This window comes from Palaemon carinicauda, chromosome 12 (assembly GCF_036898095.1).
Source record: "Palaemon carinicauda isolate YSFRI2023 chromosome 12, ASM3689809v2, whole genome shotgun sequence".
Lineage (NCBI taxonomy): Eukaryota > Metazoa > Arthropoda > Malacostraca > Decapoda > Palaemonidae > Palaemon > Palaemon carinicauda.
The window spans coordinates 11,115,583-11,131,911 of NC_090736.1; the positions used below are offsets into that span (position 1 = coordinate 11,115,583).

Consider the following 16,329-nt stretch of genomic DNA (forward strand, 5'->3'; position numbering starts at 1 on the left):
TTTTGACAGAGATTTTAACTCAGACCTCTTCAACAAGATTCCAAAAGCTTGCGCCAGGTTGAGACCCGCAGTTCCACCGAGGCCGATCTCTCTCTCTAGAGATGAGGGTCACATAGAATTTAGACAATTGTAAAGTTAATCTATACCCTGATCCAACCTTTTTAGCTAAGAATGAACTACCATCTAAACATTGGGGACCATGAAAAATAGTTCCCCTCGAAAGTGATCTCACCTTGTGTCCAGTGCAGTGTTTAAAGACATATCTTGACAGGACAAAGAAGGTTAAAAGGGGTCAAATATTTAGAGGTAAGGCAGTTGGATCAGAGTTGACTTTGAAACAAATGAGAGCAAAATTGGCTTATTTTATTAGAAGAGCAACCCCGGCTAGCATGCTGTTGGGTAATTTCCCTGGGAAAGTGGCATCAAATCTGAACTTATTTCAGTATATGTTATTTGAAGGTTTACAAGCTTATACTAGTTGGAAGTCCACCAGGGTGTTCTTCAAGCATTATATGAAGCAATTGGACAAAGTTCGTCATTTTGTGGTGGCAGCAGGTAGTGTTGTAAAACCTGCTGCAATGACGTAGACCTCAAATGCGCCCCTGGCCATTCTTCCAGATTACTTACTTTAACAGGCAAACTGTCAGTTTTTGCTTCATGATCTACATTAAACAATTTCAAAATTTTAAATTTCAGGATTCAATTTAGTTTCTCTGAATTTTATTGGTGTACCTATATGAGCATACTATTACTATTTTAGACCTGAGTTTAAAATAATTCAGTTTCTTTGGTTGGGTATGACACTGTATTTTGCATTTAGCCATATACGGCTTAATTTTCATCAAAAGATCTCCTTCTTAAGGGGTTCGAGGATATATCAAATTGTTTCCCCACATGATTACCTAAGTAAAAAATTTTATTGGGGATATATTTTGAGGTACATTAGTAGATCACAATGCTATTCATATAAATTGTATTAAATTTTGCTCAAATATGTTGTTTAATAAACATTGTACACTATTTGACGCTTTTTATTACTAGACATAATTCCTGGTAGTAAAATTAAACTTAGCATACTATGGTGAATTTCTACCAACACTGCACATTAAGAATCTATTTTGAAGATGAGTATTGTTCTTTAATGATTACTCACTAAACTCATGATATTGATATTTGTTCTTCACAACTGTTAAAGGGAGTGTGCTTCACCAAAGGGATGGTTGATAGCGGGTCACAGATCTTTCCCCTTAGAACACTATCATATTTACCAAATCAAGATAATTTTGGATTCTTTTTTTAAGGAAAAAATTTATAATTATACTTCATATAAGGGGTGAGCACCCAATAATGGCAGGTTTATTCCATGGAGAAGCCTTGTGGAGGATTTATTTTTGCTTTATTTTAATTTTTGTTTTTGCCAAATCCTGTGAGAGAGAGAGAGAGAGAGAGAGAGAGAGAGAGAGAGAGAGAGAGAGAGAGAGAGAGAGAGAGAGAGAGAGAGAGATATTGTGTTAGCGAGCGAAAGTAGTTAGGTTAGCGATCGTTTGTGGTGAGAAAGACTGTTGGTATAAATGAGATTGTTTGTTTATGTTTTAGTTAGGTTACGACAGTGGCGAATGTTTTGGGTGAATGCTTATTTTGATTGGACTGCTGCTCGATTCAGTTGTGTTTGAATGCTGGATTTTACCTTATTTAATCATTTTTCGACCAGCGTGGAAGTTATTATATATTTTAACAGCCGTGATTCCTCCTTTGGAGAGACCAAAGAATTTAAAAAGTGGATGTATTGTTGATGACTTGGCCTGTATTACGATTTTGTTTGGACTGTTTTATTGGACTGCTGAACTGTTGATGACCTCGGCCTGTGAATTACGATTTCGTATGATGATGATGATGATGATGATGATGATATCGACGACGATGACACCCATGACCCGGAGGAGTTAAGGCCGTTATGGAAATTTAAGACAGTCTTCGGGTTTCATATAGTGGTGTTGTGCCATAAAAGACAGTTGGCTTGTGTGTATAGACAGTATTGGTGTCTATAAAATATATATGAACACAGATATTTATTTGGGTGTTGGTGTGCGGTTGATTTAAGTTTTGTTAGAGGTTTTGTTGATTATTTGAATGGTGGTTATTGTATATTTGGTGTGAAGTTTAATTTTAAGTTTGTTAGGTTTTTTGGGTGATTTATTTGAATGGTATACGGTTATTATATATTTAAGTGTTGATAATTTGATTGTGGATTATTTATGTTGAGCGTTTTTGTTTCAAGAAATATTGTATTAAGGATATGTTTTGTTTTGTTTGTCCTTTTGTCTAAGAGTCCAGTTTATGATAACGTAAGGGGAAAGTGTGTGTTGAGGAGACAATTGCCAGTAAGTAAGATTCAAGGGTGTGGGGGTTGTTCTGCAACATCCCGCCACATTATTTTGGCGCCCGAACAGGGACTGCTGAGGCGGGACTGATAGCTGGACTCTTAGACAAAGGACTGAATAGGATAAGAAATTAGATTAAGGTTGATGAAAAATGGACGAACAGTTGAGGGTTTTGAAGGAGGAATTGCGGCTGAGTAAGGAGCGTGAGGAGAAGTTGTTGCAAGAGAATAAGCGGTTAAGGTTTGAGAATGAGGAGATGCATAGGAAACTGAGGGAAATTCAGGGAACTGTAGAGAGAGTGGAAGATGGTGTTGAGATGAGGATGCGAGAGAATGAAGAACGGATGGAGAAACGAATGGAAGATATGATGGGGCAAGTAATGGGGATGATGAAAACTTTAATGGGTGAAGGTGCAGTCGGAGGAGTGTCCTCAGCTTCGGGTAATGGGTTGATAGTGGAAGAGAAGGCTAAGGTAAATGATAATGGGAAAGGAAGTGATAGTGATAGTAGTAATAGTGATAGTGATATTGAAGATAAGGGAATTAGGCATAGTAGGGATGAACAGAAAGGTGAGAGGAAAGATGAAAGGAAAGGTAAAAGTGATGTGAAGAAAGAGAAGAAAAAGTATCAGGCTGATAGCAAGGACGATCGTGAATGGGTGAAAGTGGTAAGTAAGAAAAAGGGTAAGAAGGGAATGGTTAAGGATAGGAATTTAAGTGTGGAAGTGGATTCATTATATTCAAATGAGGAAGAAGGTAACAAGGGAGTAGACAGTGATGATAGCAGTGAGAATGAACGTGATGTGTGTAAGACTGTGTTTATGAGAGAGGTACCTCGGTGTGAAAGGTTCAATGAGCATAGCAGTAGGGATGTATATGATTTTTTCAAGGAGTATGAGAGGTATTGTCAGGATAAGTATGGTGATAGTAAAAGAGTTTGGGCTAGGGAGTTAGGAGAATATTTGACTGGGTATTTGTTGACGATGTATGGAGTGATAATGAGTGTAGGGGATGTTGATTATGAAAGTGTGAAAAAGAGAATAATTCAGCAAGTAAAACGTATGAAAGGGAGTGTTAAGTATAAGCGTAAGAATGATTTTGATGAAGCACGGATGAATGCAGGAGAAGCGATATCGATGTATGTATGTAGGTTGGAAACTTTAGCTAGGAAGAAGTATGGGGATGAAGGTATAAATGAGAATAAGGAGTTAATGAAGTTTTTGGCTACTGTACCCGAGAATGTTGCTGAGTTTGTTAATTTGAAACGGAAGGAGAAAATGAGGTGGACAAAAGAAAGATTGACATGGGATGATATTTTAGAGATAGTTGAGGATTACGAGTTGGATAGGTGTATGAAAGAAAGTAAATCTGTGAGTGTAAGAACTGGAATGGAGGAAAGTGTGCCAGAATTTGTTAGTTTTAGAGATGCTGTTATGAGAGGACCGATGAGGGTAGCTGATAGTGTAGTAGATAGGAGTGTTAGGGCGAGTAATGTGGGAATACCTGTAAGGACAAATGAAGGGTTTAGGCAAGGGAATCAGGTTTGGAGGGATAGGAGTCCTAGTGCGCCGCAAGGTAGGTCAGGTAGTTGTATCCGTGATGAAAAGTGTTATAGGTGTGGGAAAGTAGGTCATAAGAAGAATGAATGTAGATGGGCTCTAGGTGCTTGTTTTGGATGTGGTGAGGTAGGGCATAGAATTAGCGAGTGCAAGAAAGAGAAAGGGGTAAAATATTATCGGTGTGGTATGACTGGGCACATAGCGAGTGGATGTCGTAGTAATCATATGAATGTAATTTGTGGTAATTGTGGTAAGGATGGTCATTATGCTAGAATGTGCAAGTGTACTGAATGTGGTGTAGATGGGCATGTAGCTAGGGTATGTAGGAAGAAGGGAGTAAATCAGCCAGGATGTTCGGGAAACTAGAGTGTAAGAGGGTTCAGCTGGGTGAGTCCTCCTGTGTGTGTGTGGAAGGAATAGGATTAATGTTTGTGAGAATGGGATGAATAATTGGTTGGAAATGAGCAAGTATGAATCTAGTATGCATGAGAAGTTAGGGCTGGAAAATAAACAATTAGTGTTGGTTGAATATAGGAAAAAGAGGCGTTTGAAAGTTTTAAGTGAGGAGAAAGTGCAAGGGAAATTTATAGGTATAGGTAAGAATACGAATAAGTATGACAAGGGTGTAAATGTACAAGTGAGTGTGGAGGATAAATGTATTAATACAGATGAAACATGGCTGAGTATGAATGATACTTATAGTGTGTGTGGCTTTTCGTTAGATGATGTAAAAGAAAAAATGAATAACGCAAGAATGAGAGACAGAAGAATGATAAGTAGCATGAATGAATCTTTAGCTAAAGTTGAGAATGTTTTTGATGAAATGGATGAACTGTTTACAGAAATTAGTGTAATTATAGGGCTAAACGAGAACGAGATAGATGGGATTGTACATGATATATTAGATGATAGGGATTTAGATAAGAATAGTGTTAATGTAGCGAATGATTGTGATAAGGAAGAAGTGAATGAGAGAATATATGGAGGCCCAGTTACTCGGAGTAGAGGTCCCGTTCCCGACTGCGACTGGGTATTGAAAAAAATATTGTAAGTTTTGTGTGAGACGGATTTGGCAAAGTAAGGGGGGAGGAATGTGGAGGATTTATTTTTGCTTTATTTTAATTTTTGTTTTTGCCAAATCCTGTGAGAGAGAGAGAGAGAGAGAGAGAGAGAGAGAGAGAGAGAGAGAGAGAGAGAGAGAGAGAGAGAGAGAGAGAGAGATATTGTGTTAGCGAGCGAAAGTAGTTAGGTTAGCGATCGTTTGTGGTGAGAAAGACTGTTGGTATAAATGAGATTGTTTGTTTATGTTTTAGTTAGGTTACGACAGTGGCGAATGTTTTGGGTGAATGCTTATTTTGATTGGACTGCTGCTCGATTCAGTTGTGTTTGAATGCTGGATTTTACATTATTTAATCATTTTTCGACCAGCGTGGAAGTTATTATATATTTTAACAGCCGTGATTCCTCCTTTGGAGAAACCAAAGAATTTAAAAAGTGGATGTATTGTTGATGACTTGGCCTGTATTACGATTTTGTTTGGACTGTTTTATTGGACTACTGAACTGTTGATGACCTCGGCCTGTGAATTACGATTTCGTATGATGATGATGATGATGATGATGATGATGATGATATCGACGACGATGACACCCATGACCCCGAGGAGTTAAGGCCGTTATGGAAATTTAAGACAGTCTTCGGGTTTCATATAGTAGTGTTGTGCCATAAAAGACAGTTGGCTTGTGTGTATAGACAGTATTGGTGTCTATAAAATATATATGAACACAGATATTTATTTGGGTGTTGGTGTGCGGTTGATTTAAGTTTTGTTAGAGGTTTTGTTGATTATTTGAATGGTGGTTATTGTATATTTGGTGTGAAGTTTAATTTTAAGTTTGTTAGGTTTTTTGGGTGATTTATTTGAATGGTATACGGTTATTATATATCTAATTGTTGATAATTTGATTGTGGATTATTTATGTTGAGCGTTTTTGTTTTAAGAAATATAGTATTAAGGATATGTTTTGTTTTGTTTGTCCTTTTGTCTAAGAGTCCAGTTTATGATAACGTAAGGGGAAAGTATGTGTTGAGGAGACAATTGCCCGGCACAGCCTCACACCAAGTATAAATAATTCTCTGGTACAAATACATCAGGACGGCGGGACTCGAGCCCAAAAAAGTGATTTAGACGTACGAAAAATCTATTTTTGGGTGAGATAGCCATGTTGTCCTGATGGCCCACCCATTACATCCTACTTTTCCCCACCCCTCTGCTCGTTGGAGGGTTCTATATATATATATATACATACATATATATATTCAAATAAGCCATATATATTTTTGATACATTAATGTCTGGATGCTCTTAATGACCTCGGGATCAGAGCCCCAGGCGAAAGAGTTTGTGACCGTCCGTGAATCGAACCCTGGTTCGGCAAGCTTGTGTAGACAGTGACTACCACTTGGCCACAAAGAAAGATGAAAGTCAATGACAATTCTTCCGGATTTATACCTATCGAATTTAGGTGTTTTGTATTTAGAATTGAAATCAACCCATCTTCACCATTGTAGCTAATTAGTAGTTTGTTACTTGGCATTCAATTAATGATAAATTTTGCACATTTAGACATGTTTTTCATATTCAAATAAGCTATATATATTTTCTCTTAAACCTAGCCACCAATGGGTGCCGGTCCCAAGCCCAGCTAAGTAGGGAGGGTTGGCATCAGGAAGGTCATCCGGCCGTAAAAACCTGTGCCAAAACCTTAAATGGAATGACCCAAAATAGGGAAAGAGGTAATGCTAGGACGTACTCCGTAAACGACGCACAGATACATCGCCCTAACTCTGTGATAAGGCGAGGGCTACTGCATCAGGAGCAGGTGCAGCTAAAGAAGCGAGCTCACTTTGGACTCAGAATATGTCAGCTTAATGTTGGGTCCATGACTGGGAGAGGTAGAGAAGTGGCTGACTTGATGAGGGAAAAGAGAGTAGATGCTATGTGTGTGCAGGAAACACGATGGAAGGGAAATAAAGCTAAAGAGTTGGGTGATGGATATAAGCTATATTACAGCGGAGCAAATAAACAAGGTAGGAATGGAGTTGGCATAGTACTGTCTGGTGAGCTGAAAAATGCGGTGATAGAGGTGCATAGAAAGAATGACCGTATCATCAGATTGAAGATGTGTTGTGGAGGAGAGATTCTGAATATTATAAGTGCATATGCACCTCAAGTTGGTTGCACAGAAGAGGAGAAGGGAAATTTCTGGAGAGACATGGATGGAGTAATGCAAGAACTGGAAGAACAGGAGAGGGTCATAGTGGGGGCAGATTTGAATGGCCATGTTGGAAGTGAGAATGAGGCAATTGGTCGGGTGCATGGGGGCCATGGAATTGGGGAGAGAAACCCAGAAGGAGAGTGTGTTGTGGACTTTGCTGTGTCATTTGACATGGCAATAGTAAACACATTCTTTAAGAAGAAAAGGGAACACCTAATAACTTATAGGAGTGGGGGAAGATGCTCCCAGATAGACTACTTCCTGTATAAAAGGATAAAGCTGGTAGAGGTCAAGAACTGCAAAGTTATCCCAGGTGACCATGTAGCCCCCTAACACAGACTGGTATGTATGGACTTAGGCCTAAAAAGGGAAAGAAAAGCTAAAGCTAAAGGGATAAGGAAAATTAAATGGTACACACTAGTGAGGGAAGGAGATAAGATGAGAGAGTTTAAGGGAAGGGTTTTGGAGGATATTGATAGAGGAATTGAAGATGTTCAAGAATGGTGGACACAAAATGCAGCAGTAATGAGAAGGCATGGAAAGGAGCTGCTAGGAGAGACATCTGGTATCATATGGGAAGAAATGGAGAGTTGGTGGTGGAGTGAAGAAATTGAGAAAGTTGTAAAAGATAAGAGGAAGCAAAGAAGAGATGGGAAGAGTCACAGTCAGGGGAAGACAGAGAGAGGTTCAGAGAGAAAAACAAGGCGGTGAAGAAGGTAGTAGCCCAAGCTAAAGCTAAGGCATATGATGATGTGTATAATGAGCTGGGGACAAAGGAAGGATTAAACAAGATTATCAAGCTATCGAAGACTAGAAATAAGAGCACCAAAAATATTACACACCTCAAACAAATAAAAGATCAAGATGGTGTAGTACTTAGAAAGGAAGACATTGTAAAGAGATGGAAAGAATATTTTGAACAGCTGTTAAATGAAGAAAATGATAGATTATTAAGAAAGGATGGACTGGTGAATTTTGGCATGGTAATAAGTTTCTCTAGGTAAGAGGTAATAAATGCACTGAGGAGGATGAAGAATGGGAAGGCAACTGGACCAGACATGATTCCTGTGGAGGCATGGAAAGCCTTAGGAGATGAAGGACTGGATATACTGTATGATCTCATGATAAAGATTTTTGAGCAGGAAAAGATACCAAATGAGTGGCGTGGGAGTATATTGATCCCAATCTTCAAAGGGGAAGGCGATGTCCAAGAGTGTGGGAATTACAGAGGTATTAAATTGATGTCCCACACTTTGAAGAAATTGGAAAGGATGATAGATGCCAGACTAAGAGAAGAAGTAGAAATAGGTAAAGAGCAGATGGGATTCATGAAGGGGAGGGGAACAACAGATGGTGTATTTTGTCTGAGGCAACTAATGGAGAAATTCCGGGAAAAGCAAAGAGACCTGCATGTGGTATTCATTGACCTTGAAAAGGCTTATGACCAAGCCCCAAGACAAGAGGTATGGAGGAGTCTGAGGGAGAGGAGGGTGCCAGAGAAGTACATTCGACTGATACAAGAGATGTACCGTAGTGTATTTACAAGAGTGAGGAGCAGTGCTGGGGAGACAGAGGTTTTGAGGTGAGAGTAGGATTACACCAAGGGTCAGCTCTGAGCCCATTTATCTTTAACATATTGATGGACGTTTTAATAGAAGAGGTAAGGGAGGCAGTACCATGGAACATATTGTATGCAGATGATATTGTTCTGTGCGCAGAGAGCAGGGAAGATCTGGAAATGAAATTGGAAAGGTGGAGGCAAGTACTGGAGGACAGAGGAATGAGAATAAGTAGATCTATGACAGAATATATGTGTACCACCAGTGAGGGGGATGATAGAGAATATATGTGTACCACCAGTGAGGGGGATGATAGAGAAAGTATTCATCTTAGGGGAGAACAGATAAAGAGAGTTGATAAGTTTAAGTATTTGGGATCCTTTGTTAATGCTGGAGGAGGTATGGAAGATGAAGTTAAACATCGGGTACAGGCAGGCTGGAACAACTGGAGAGCAGCCGCAGGAGTTCTTTGTTCTGGCGGGATGTTGCAAAACCACCCCCACACCCTTGATCACACTAACTGACAAATGTCTCCTCTGCACAAACTTTCCCCTTACGTTATCAACTGGACTCTTGGACAGAAGGAAAATGAAAACAAAACATAACCTTAACACTATATTCTTAAAAGTAAACGCAATCAAAATTATTACTCTACTTGAAACTAAAGATATTTTACAGACAACACAAAAAAGCTTAACATACAAAATAAATAAAAAATACCACATTCACATAAACCTGGAGAAAAAATATCAAAACTTAAAACTACAATGCACCACAACCAAATATGTTTATATATATATTTTAGGGACACCAATACAGTCGTCCACACAGTGCCAACTGTCTTTAATGGCAAACTACCACAGCTCTGTGGGTAACACTACAGCAAGGGCCAATGTGCCATAGCTGCCTCCCTAATTGGGGTCGTAATCATCATCGTCATCATCATCATCAATAACAGCAATCAAAATTAATTCGGTCTGGGTCATCAACATTTAACTAAATCTGAACAGTAGTATCCAGTTCCTTATTATAAGCCAGGTCGTCAATCAATATTCAAAATATAAGCTCTCCAAAAGAGGAATCACGGCCTGCCAAAATAAAAAAAAAATAAAAACACTTATGAACACTCCTAACTAACTAAACTACCGCACTATAATCAAAGATAAATAATAAACTGTTCCTATCATTCACAATCACGACAAGTAAATATAAACAAAACTGTACTTACTCAGAAAACCAATGAACACTTCCAGGCTGGTAATAAATAATAGTAAAATAGTAATCCAGCACTCACAAACGCAACTGCCTCAAGCTGCTGTTAAATCAAAAAAGCATTCGCTCCGAAACATTTACCATTCTCCTAACCGAGATAAAAGTAAACAAACAACCTCATTTATACCAATAGTCTTTCTCACAACAAATAATCGATACACTAACCCCCCCCCCTCTCTCTCTCTCTCTCTCTCTCTCTCTCTCTCTCTCTCTCTCTCTCTCTCTCTCTCTCTCTCTCTCTCTCTCTCTCTCACGATTTGGCAAATAAAAAAATAAATAAAAATAAAACAAAAATTAATCCTCCACATTGTGACAAAAGAATACCACTGAGGTTAAAAGGAAAATTACATAAGACAGTGGTAAGAAAAGCAATGCTGTATGGAATGGAAACAGCAAGCATGAGGAAGACAGGGGAGAAGATGGATGGGGCAGATATGAGAATGCTTAGGTGGATGTCTGGGGTGACAAGAGAGGATCGGATAAAAAATGACTACATAAGGGGGTCGACAAAGGTGGTGGAAATATCAAAGAAAGTGCAGGAAGGGAGGCTGAGATGGTATGGACACCTGATGAGGAGAGATGAGGACCACGTTGGGAGACATACTATGGAGATGGAGGTTCAGGGAAGAAGAAAAAGAGGGCGACCAAGAAAGAGATGGAGGGACTGTGTGAGAGGAGACTTACAGGAGAAGGGGATTGATGAGGCAGAAGCGCAGAATAGAAAAAGATGGAAACGGCTCATCCGCAACGGCGACCCCATATAAAAATGGGAACCAGCTGGGAAGGAGAAGAAGAATGTCTGGATTCTCTTAACGACCTCGGGATCAGAGCCCCAGGCGAAATCACACAAAGACAAGAGCTTGTGACCGTCCGGGAATCGAACCCTGGTTCGGCAAGCTTGTATACTGTGACTACCACTTGGCCACGAAGAAAGATAAAAGTCAATGACAATTCTTCCGTACTTATACCTATCGAATTTAGGGGTTTTATACTTAGAATTGAAATCAATCCATCTTCACAATCGTAGCTAATTAGTAGTTTGTTACTTGGCATTCGATTAATGATAAATTTTGCACATTTAGACGTGTTTTTCATATTCAAATAAGCCATATATATTTTTGATACATTAATGGCTGGATTCTCTTAGAATTTAAAAATTCTAAATTAACTTACAATAGAAGTTACTCAGTATGGTGGCTTAGCTGCATCAAAGTCCATTCCAGAGACATAACAGTTCGACTGCTACACCCCAAGGGAGGGGAAGAAGAAAAATGCCAGTCATTCTTACTCTCACCATAGAGTGATGTTGCAACTGCCTTCTTAGACAAAATGCTTCTTGTCCTTTAGAGCTAGGTGCGCTACAACACCTCCTAAGCAGCTATCACACATACTAAAGAAAATGTACAGTGACGTGAGTGCACTCCTGTACATAGTAAGTTGTGAAGGTCATTGGCCTATTGACCATTCTTCCAAAAGTCATATCTCACCTGACATGCTTGTGTCGGTCCTTTTGCCTTGCTTGAGGTCTGGGATTACACTATGATCATGTTTTCATGAAGCCAGATAGAGATGAGGTTTTTAGAGATTTTCTTTTTGTCTACCTGAACTAATGAAACGATATTGCAACCAGGGCCTGAAAGGCTGGGTCCCTACCAGGGCAAATACTAGGTAAATCCTCCAGCTTATTGGTTGCTTCCTTAAAGAGAGGAAATTGTGACCGATTTGAAACTTGGATTGATTACAGCTGGGTTTTGAGTTTTAGCCACAAATTCCCAAACAAATGAAAGAGAGACTTTTCCTTAACCTTGACATTGGCTAACGAGATACATAAAACCATGTAGTTTGCCTACTCGAAAGGCAAATAATCTTGCTTGGTCTTCTTCCTACTAAATACTAAATTCTTGCCACTGTGATAATGACCACTTCCTAAACTCATCACCGAGGGAAGACTGTGAGCAGTCATACCCCTGCAAAGGAAAAGAAGAGATCCTCGTTCATCTTGCTCAAAAAAGCCTAGCACCGCAATCTGGAAACTCCAGGGAAAGACCGAATACTACTTGTGGGTTATCCCTTCTGAGTCACTCATATCAACAAACAATCTGTAAAAGAAAAAGGAAAAACTAATAGGGATACCAAGAGTACGTCCGTACTAATTAGGGGCTGTAATTAAAAGTGGCTTTTAAGTGAACTGGCTTGGGCGAGGGGCTTCCTCCTTTACTATATAGTTACTACCAAAACACCCACATTAAATTTTAACAGCACAATTTCCAACTTTGCTGAAATCATACTATCAAAGAACGAAGGTTTGTATCTATGTAGGAACAAATAGGGAATGGCCTTGTGGAGGATTTACTTTTTTTTTTATTTTAATTTTTGTTTTTTGCCAAATCCTGAGAGAGAGAGAGAGAGAGAGAGAGAGAGAGAGAGAGAGAGAGAGAGAGAGAGAGAGAGAGAGAGAGAGAGAGAGAGATTGTGTTAGCGAGCGAAAGTAGTTAGTGTATCAATCGTTGGTGGTGAGAAAGACTGTTGGTACAAATGAGATTGTTTGTTTATGTTTTTTGTTAGGTTACGGCAGTGGTGAATGTCTTGGGTGAATGCTTATTTCGATTTGACTGCAGCTTGAGACAGTTCGTTTGTGAGTGCTGGATTACAATTTTGTTATTATATTTTTCTTACCAGCGTTGGAAGTGTTTTGATTATTTCAAAAGTAAGTACAGTTTTGTTTATATTTGCTTGTCATGATTGTGAATGATAGTAACAGTTTATTATTTATCTTTGATTATAGTGCGATAGTTCAGTTAGTTAGGAGTGTTCATAAGTGTTTTTCTTTTTTTATTTTGGCAGGCCGTGATTCCTCCTTGGTGAGGCTAACTTCTTTGGAGAGAGTTCACTTGAATGTGAAATTGACTGTTGACGACCTGGCTTGCTTAAGGAACTTGATTGTGTTTAGAATGCTCTAGTGGATTGACCAACTGTTGACGACCTGGCCTGTTTATTACAATTACGATTTCGATTGCTGTTATTGATGATGATGATGATGATGATGATGACGATATAGACTTCCCAATTAAGTGAGGCAGTTATAGCAGATTGTGCCAGTGTTGCGTCTGCCAGAGAGTTGTGGCACTGGCCTGGAAGGACTGTTGGCCCTTGTGTGGACAAAGAGGTCCACACATAAACAAATATTGGTATTGGGGTGCGGGTAATTTTAAGTAGGTTAGGGTTTTATATGAATGGTGTTACGTTTTTTTTTTGGTATATTTATGAATTTAATGATTTGTTTTACGTGTTATTATTTTGGTTGTGGGTGGTTTCTATGTTAAGCTTATTTTGAATGCAGAATTTTTTGCGTTTTAGTTTGTAAGGAAATATAGTTTTAAGGATATGTTCTGTTTTGATTTTTGTCCTTTTGTCCAAGAGTCCCGCTGCTGATAACGTAAGGGGAAAGTTTGTTTTGTGGAGACCATTGCCAGTAAGTGTGATTCAGGGTGTGGGGGTTGTTTTGCAACATCCCGCCACAGCCTCTTACAGTTGGTGAGAAAAAATTTGTATATAGTTTAGTTACTTCAGTTAGTAATACCTGAAAAATCAATAAACTGTACACAGTGTAGATTAATGTACATTACACAGTCCAAGTATAAGAATTTAATTCCTCATTATATCTTAAAGAGGGTTCACCAAAAATTTGCAAAAAAATTGTCTTCCATAACTCTCTTGAGTAAAATGTTGAAAAAAAAAATTAAAGTGTAATGGAAAGTCTAATGTAGAAGTATATCTAATGCAAAATAAGATTACTATCAAACACAGCTCTGAACTAATTCATCTACTGAAGGATGAATAAACTGTAATAGGCCTGATCAAAAGTAATGGAGTAGCCAATTAAAAGTACTGTACAATTATATGTAATGGGTACTTCCGATATGAAACTAGTACAAATATTACTTCAAGTCATGCTTGTACATTATTTGCTGGCTTACCTTACCCAAACGAGAATCTAGTGAAAATATTAGACATTTCAAATGGAGAGTTAATCTTATAATTGGACATGTCTTTATGGCCCAATTTGAACAATGGATAATTAATTATTAATTTACAAAATAGACACTATGAGTTATGCAACAAAATTGTATCTACGTTTTAAAATGTGCAAACATGTGCTAAAGTTAAAAAACAACAGAAAAAAGCTCACCCCCAAGAAGGTTTCCTAAAGCCAAGTGAAATATGTCTGCAGTTAGATTATCTTCCCTGCCTAGAAATGCAGTATGGCCAGACGAAACTGCATCCTTGTATATTTGTTCAGCCTATAGGAGAAAAATACATGAAGTTTGAGAAGTTCATATCCAAATTTGATTCCATGTTATTTTGAATTCAAAAACCATTACCAATGAAAATGTATTTTCTTTTTATTGGCAGGCCAAGCAAATACGTTATTGTTAATCTCAAGAAGTCTCTCCAATTTTTTTTAAATCAACAAACAATATTGCAGGTCATAAGTAAATTCAACATTGATAGCTCAGAATGGAACAATCACAATATTTCATATTAAAGATTCTAGCCAAGGCAAAGGTTATGAAAACAAATACATTAGCTCAAGTTACATGTGTACATTTCATCATAAAAAACATGACAAATTTGGAAATAATTTATATTTTTCCTAACTATACAAGCCTTGAGCTCTTTACGGTGGATATTATTTCAGTGAAAGCTGAAACTAGCTAAAAGACTTTTAGCAAGGTATAACCACCCCTGGCTTATTAGCGGGGTAGACGAGCCTCTCCTTCACACACGTACCAGTGAAAAGACGTCACTTTTTAATTACAGGCAGGACTTGTAAGGGGATTAGGTAATGGCAGAACAGATATGTATAAAGAGCTCAAGATTTGTATAGTTAGGAAAAATACATATTTCCAAATTTGTCATTTGCTTCAACACCTAATAGGAACAACAAATATATATACATATATCAGGTTACTGAGAGGACTATGGTACCCACCTGCAAACAAAGGAGGTCAGCTTGCAGTTCCTCGGATGCTGAAACCCCAAGAGAGGGTTGAATGAAAAAATGAAGAGGCTAGTCACTGAAGTCCTTTTGGACAGGCCAAAACACAGGACCTTGAATAATTGGTATATATTGATGTTCAGGATGGATCTTAGGTGCTTCCTTGATGATGTATGGATAGGGATCTGGAATTACATGTCTTTCAAATCAAGTGTTAACATTAAGTCGTTTGGTATGATGGCCATCTTTATCTTGAACAGAGTTTGCTGGAAAATTCATTCAAGGCTGAGAGATCAATGACAGATCTCCAGTCTCCAGATATCTTTCCTACAAGAAAGAGTCGACTGTAAAAGCGTGAGCACCTGTAGAACCTCTTGGAAAGCGTCCTTCTCTACCATAGTCTGGACTTCAGCCTGAAGGGCCCGTTCCGTTGCATATACTTCGTGTTGGAATTCGACATCACTGGATGACAGGCTAGAGGAGAGAGTGAGTGTATGAATGGGACGTGGTATCCTGCTTGGAGGACGGATATCGACCAAGGTTCGGCTCCATGGAACATCTACCTCTGTCACCTGCTACGAAGTCATCCTTCTACCAGTGGACTGGTAAGAGGAATGCCCCTTAGGCAACTGGCCCTGCCTTCCGCTTCTACATCTTGACCCTCAATGTTCTCCATGTTATAGAGGGAGGGAACGTCCATCGAGGCATTGCGAAGGTTAAGAATTTCCCTCTTTGGTACGTGTTTCTGAAATCTTCAGCCAACAACATCCCACCTTCTTAAAACCTAGTTAACCCACTTGTTGAGAATTTTGTGGATTAGGAACTCCACTGTCCTGGCGCCTGAAAGAAGGAAGGCAGACATCGCTTCTCTCTTCTAGCCAGTGGAGAACTTTTTATTCTTAAAGAGATATCTCACTGATCCCAACCAGAAGTGCAACCATGTTTGCAGCGTCCACTGCAGTGAAAGCGACCGACAGAAATCCTAACCTATCAAGGTATGTATTCTAAGTTAAGGCCAAAATTGCTGGATCCAGTGGAAGGGGTTAAGGATCGTTGTCTACGGTCTCGCAATACTTCCTCTGCCGTACATACGACGTAGGAAACAAGTGAGACAAGTTCACCACCCTGAAGGACTGTGAATCTACTGCCTCTTGGACATAGGCCCTCTTCTTGGCACCCTTAACCTGCCTTAGTCTAAGTGGGCCTGGTGGGTCATAGAAGAGGTCAAGGACAGTATCCTTTCCTTCTGTTAGTACTTTATCTGGGTCTTCAAGGGAACTGA

General features: G+C 39.0%; 1 protein-coding gene across 2 annotated transcripts in view; it reads right to left on the bottom strand.

Moving 5' to 3' along the window:
• Nucleotides 1–16,329, bottom strand: part of LOC137651218 (von Willebrand factor A domain-containing protein 5A-like) — a 339,908-nt gene that overhangs the window by 271,933 nt on the left and 51,646 nt on the right. For both annotated transcript variants that reach the window (XM_068384404.1, XM_068384406.1), the window contains exon 4: nt 14,238–14,349. In XM_068384404.1, coding sequence (XP_068240505.1) covers nt 14,238–14,349 — 112 coding nt within the window. The remainder of the gene's footprint in view (nt 1–14,237; nt 14,350–16,329) is intronic.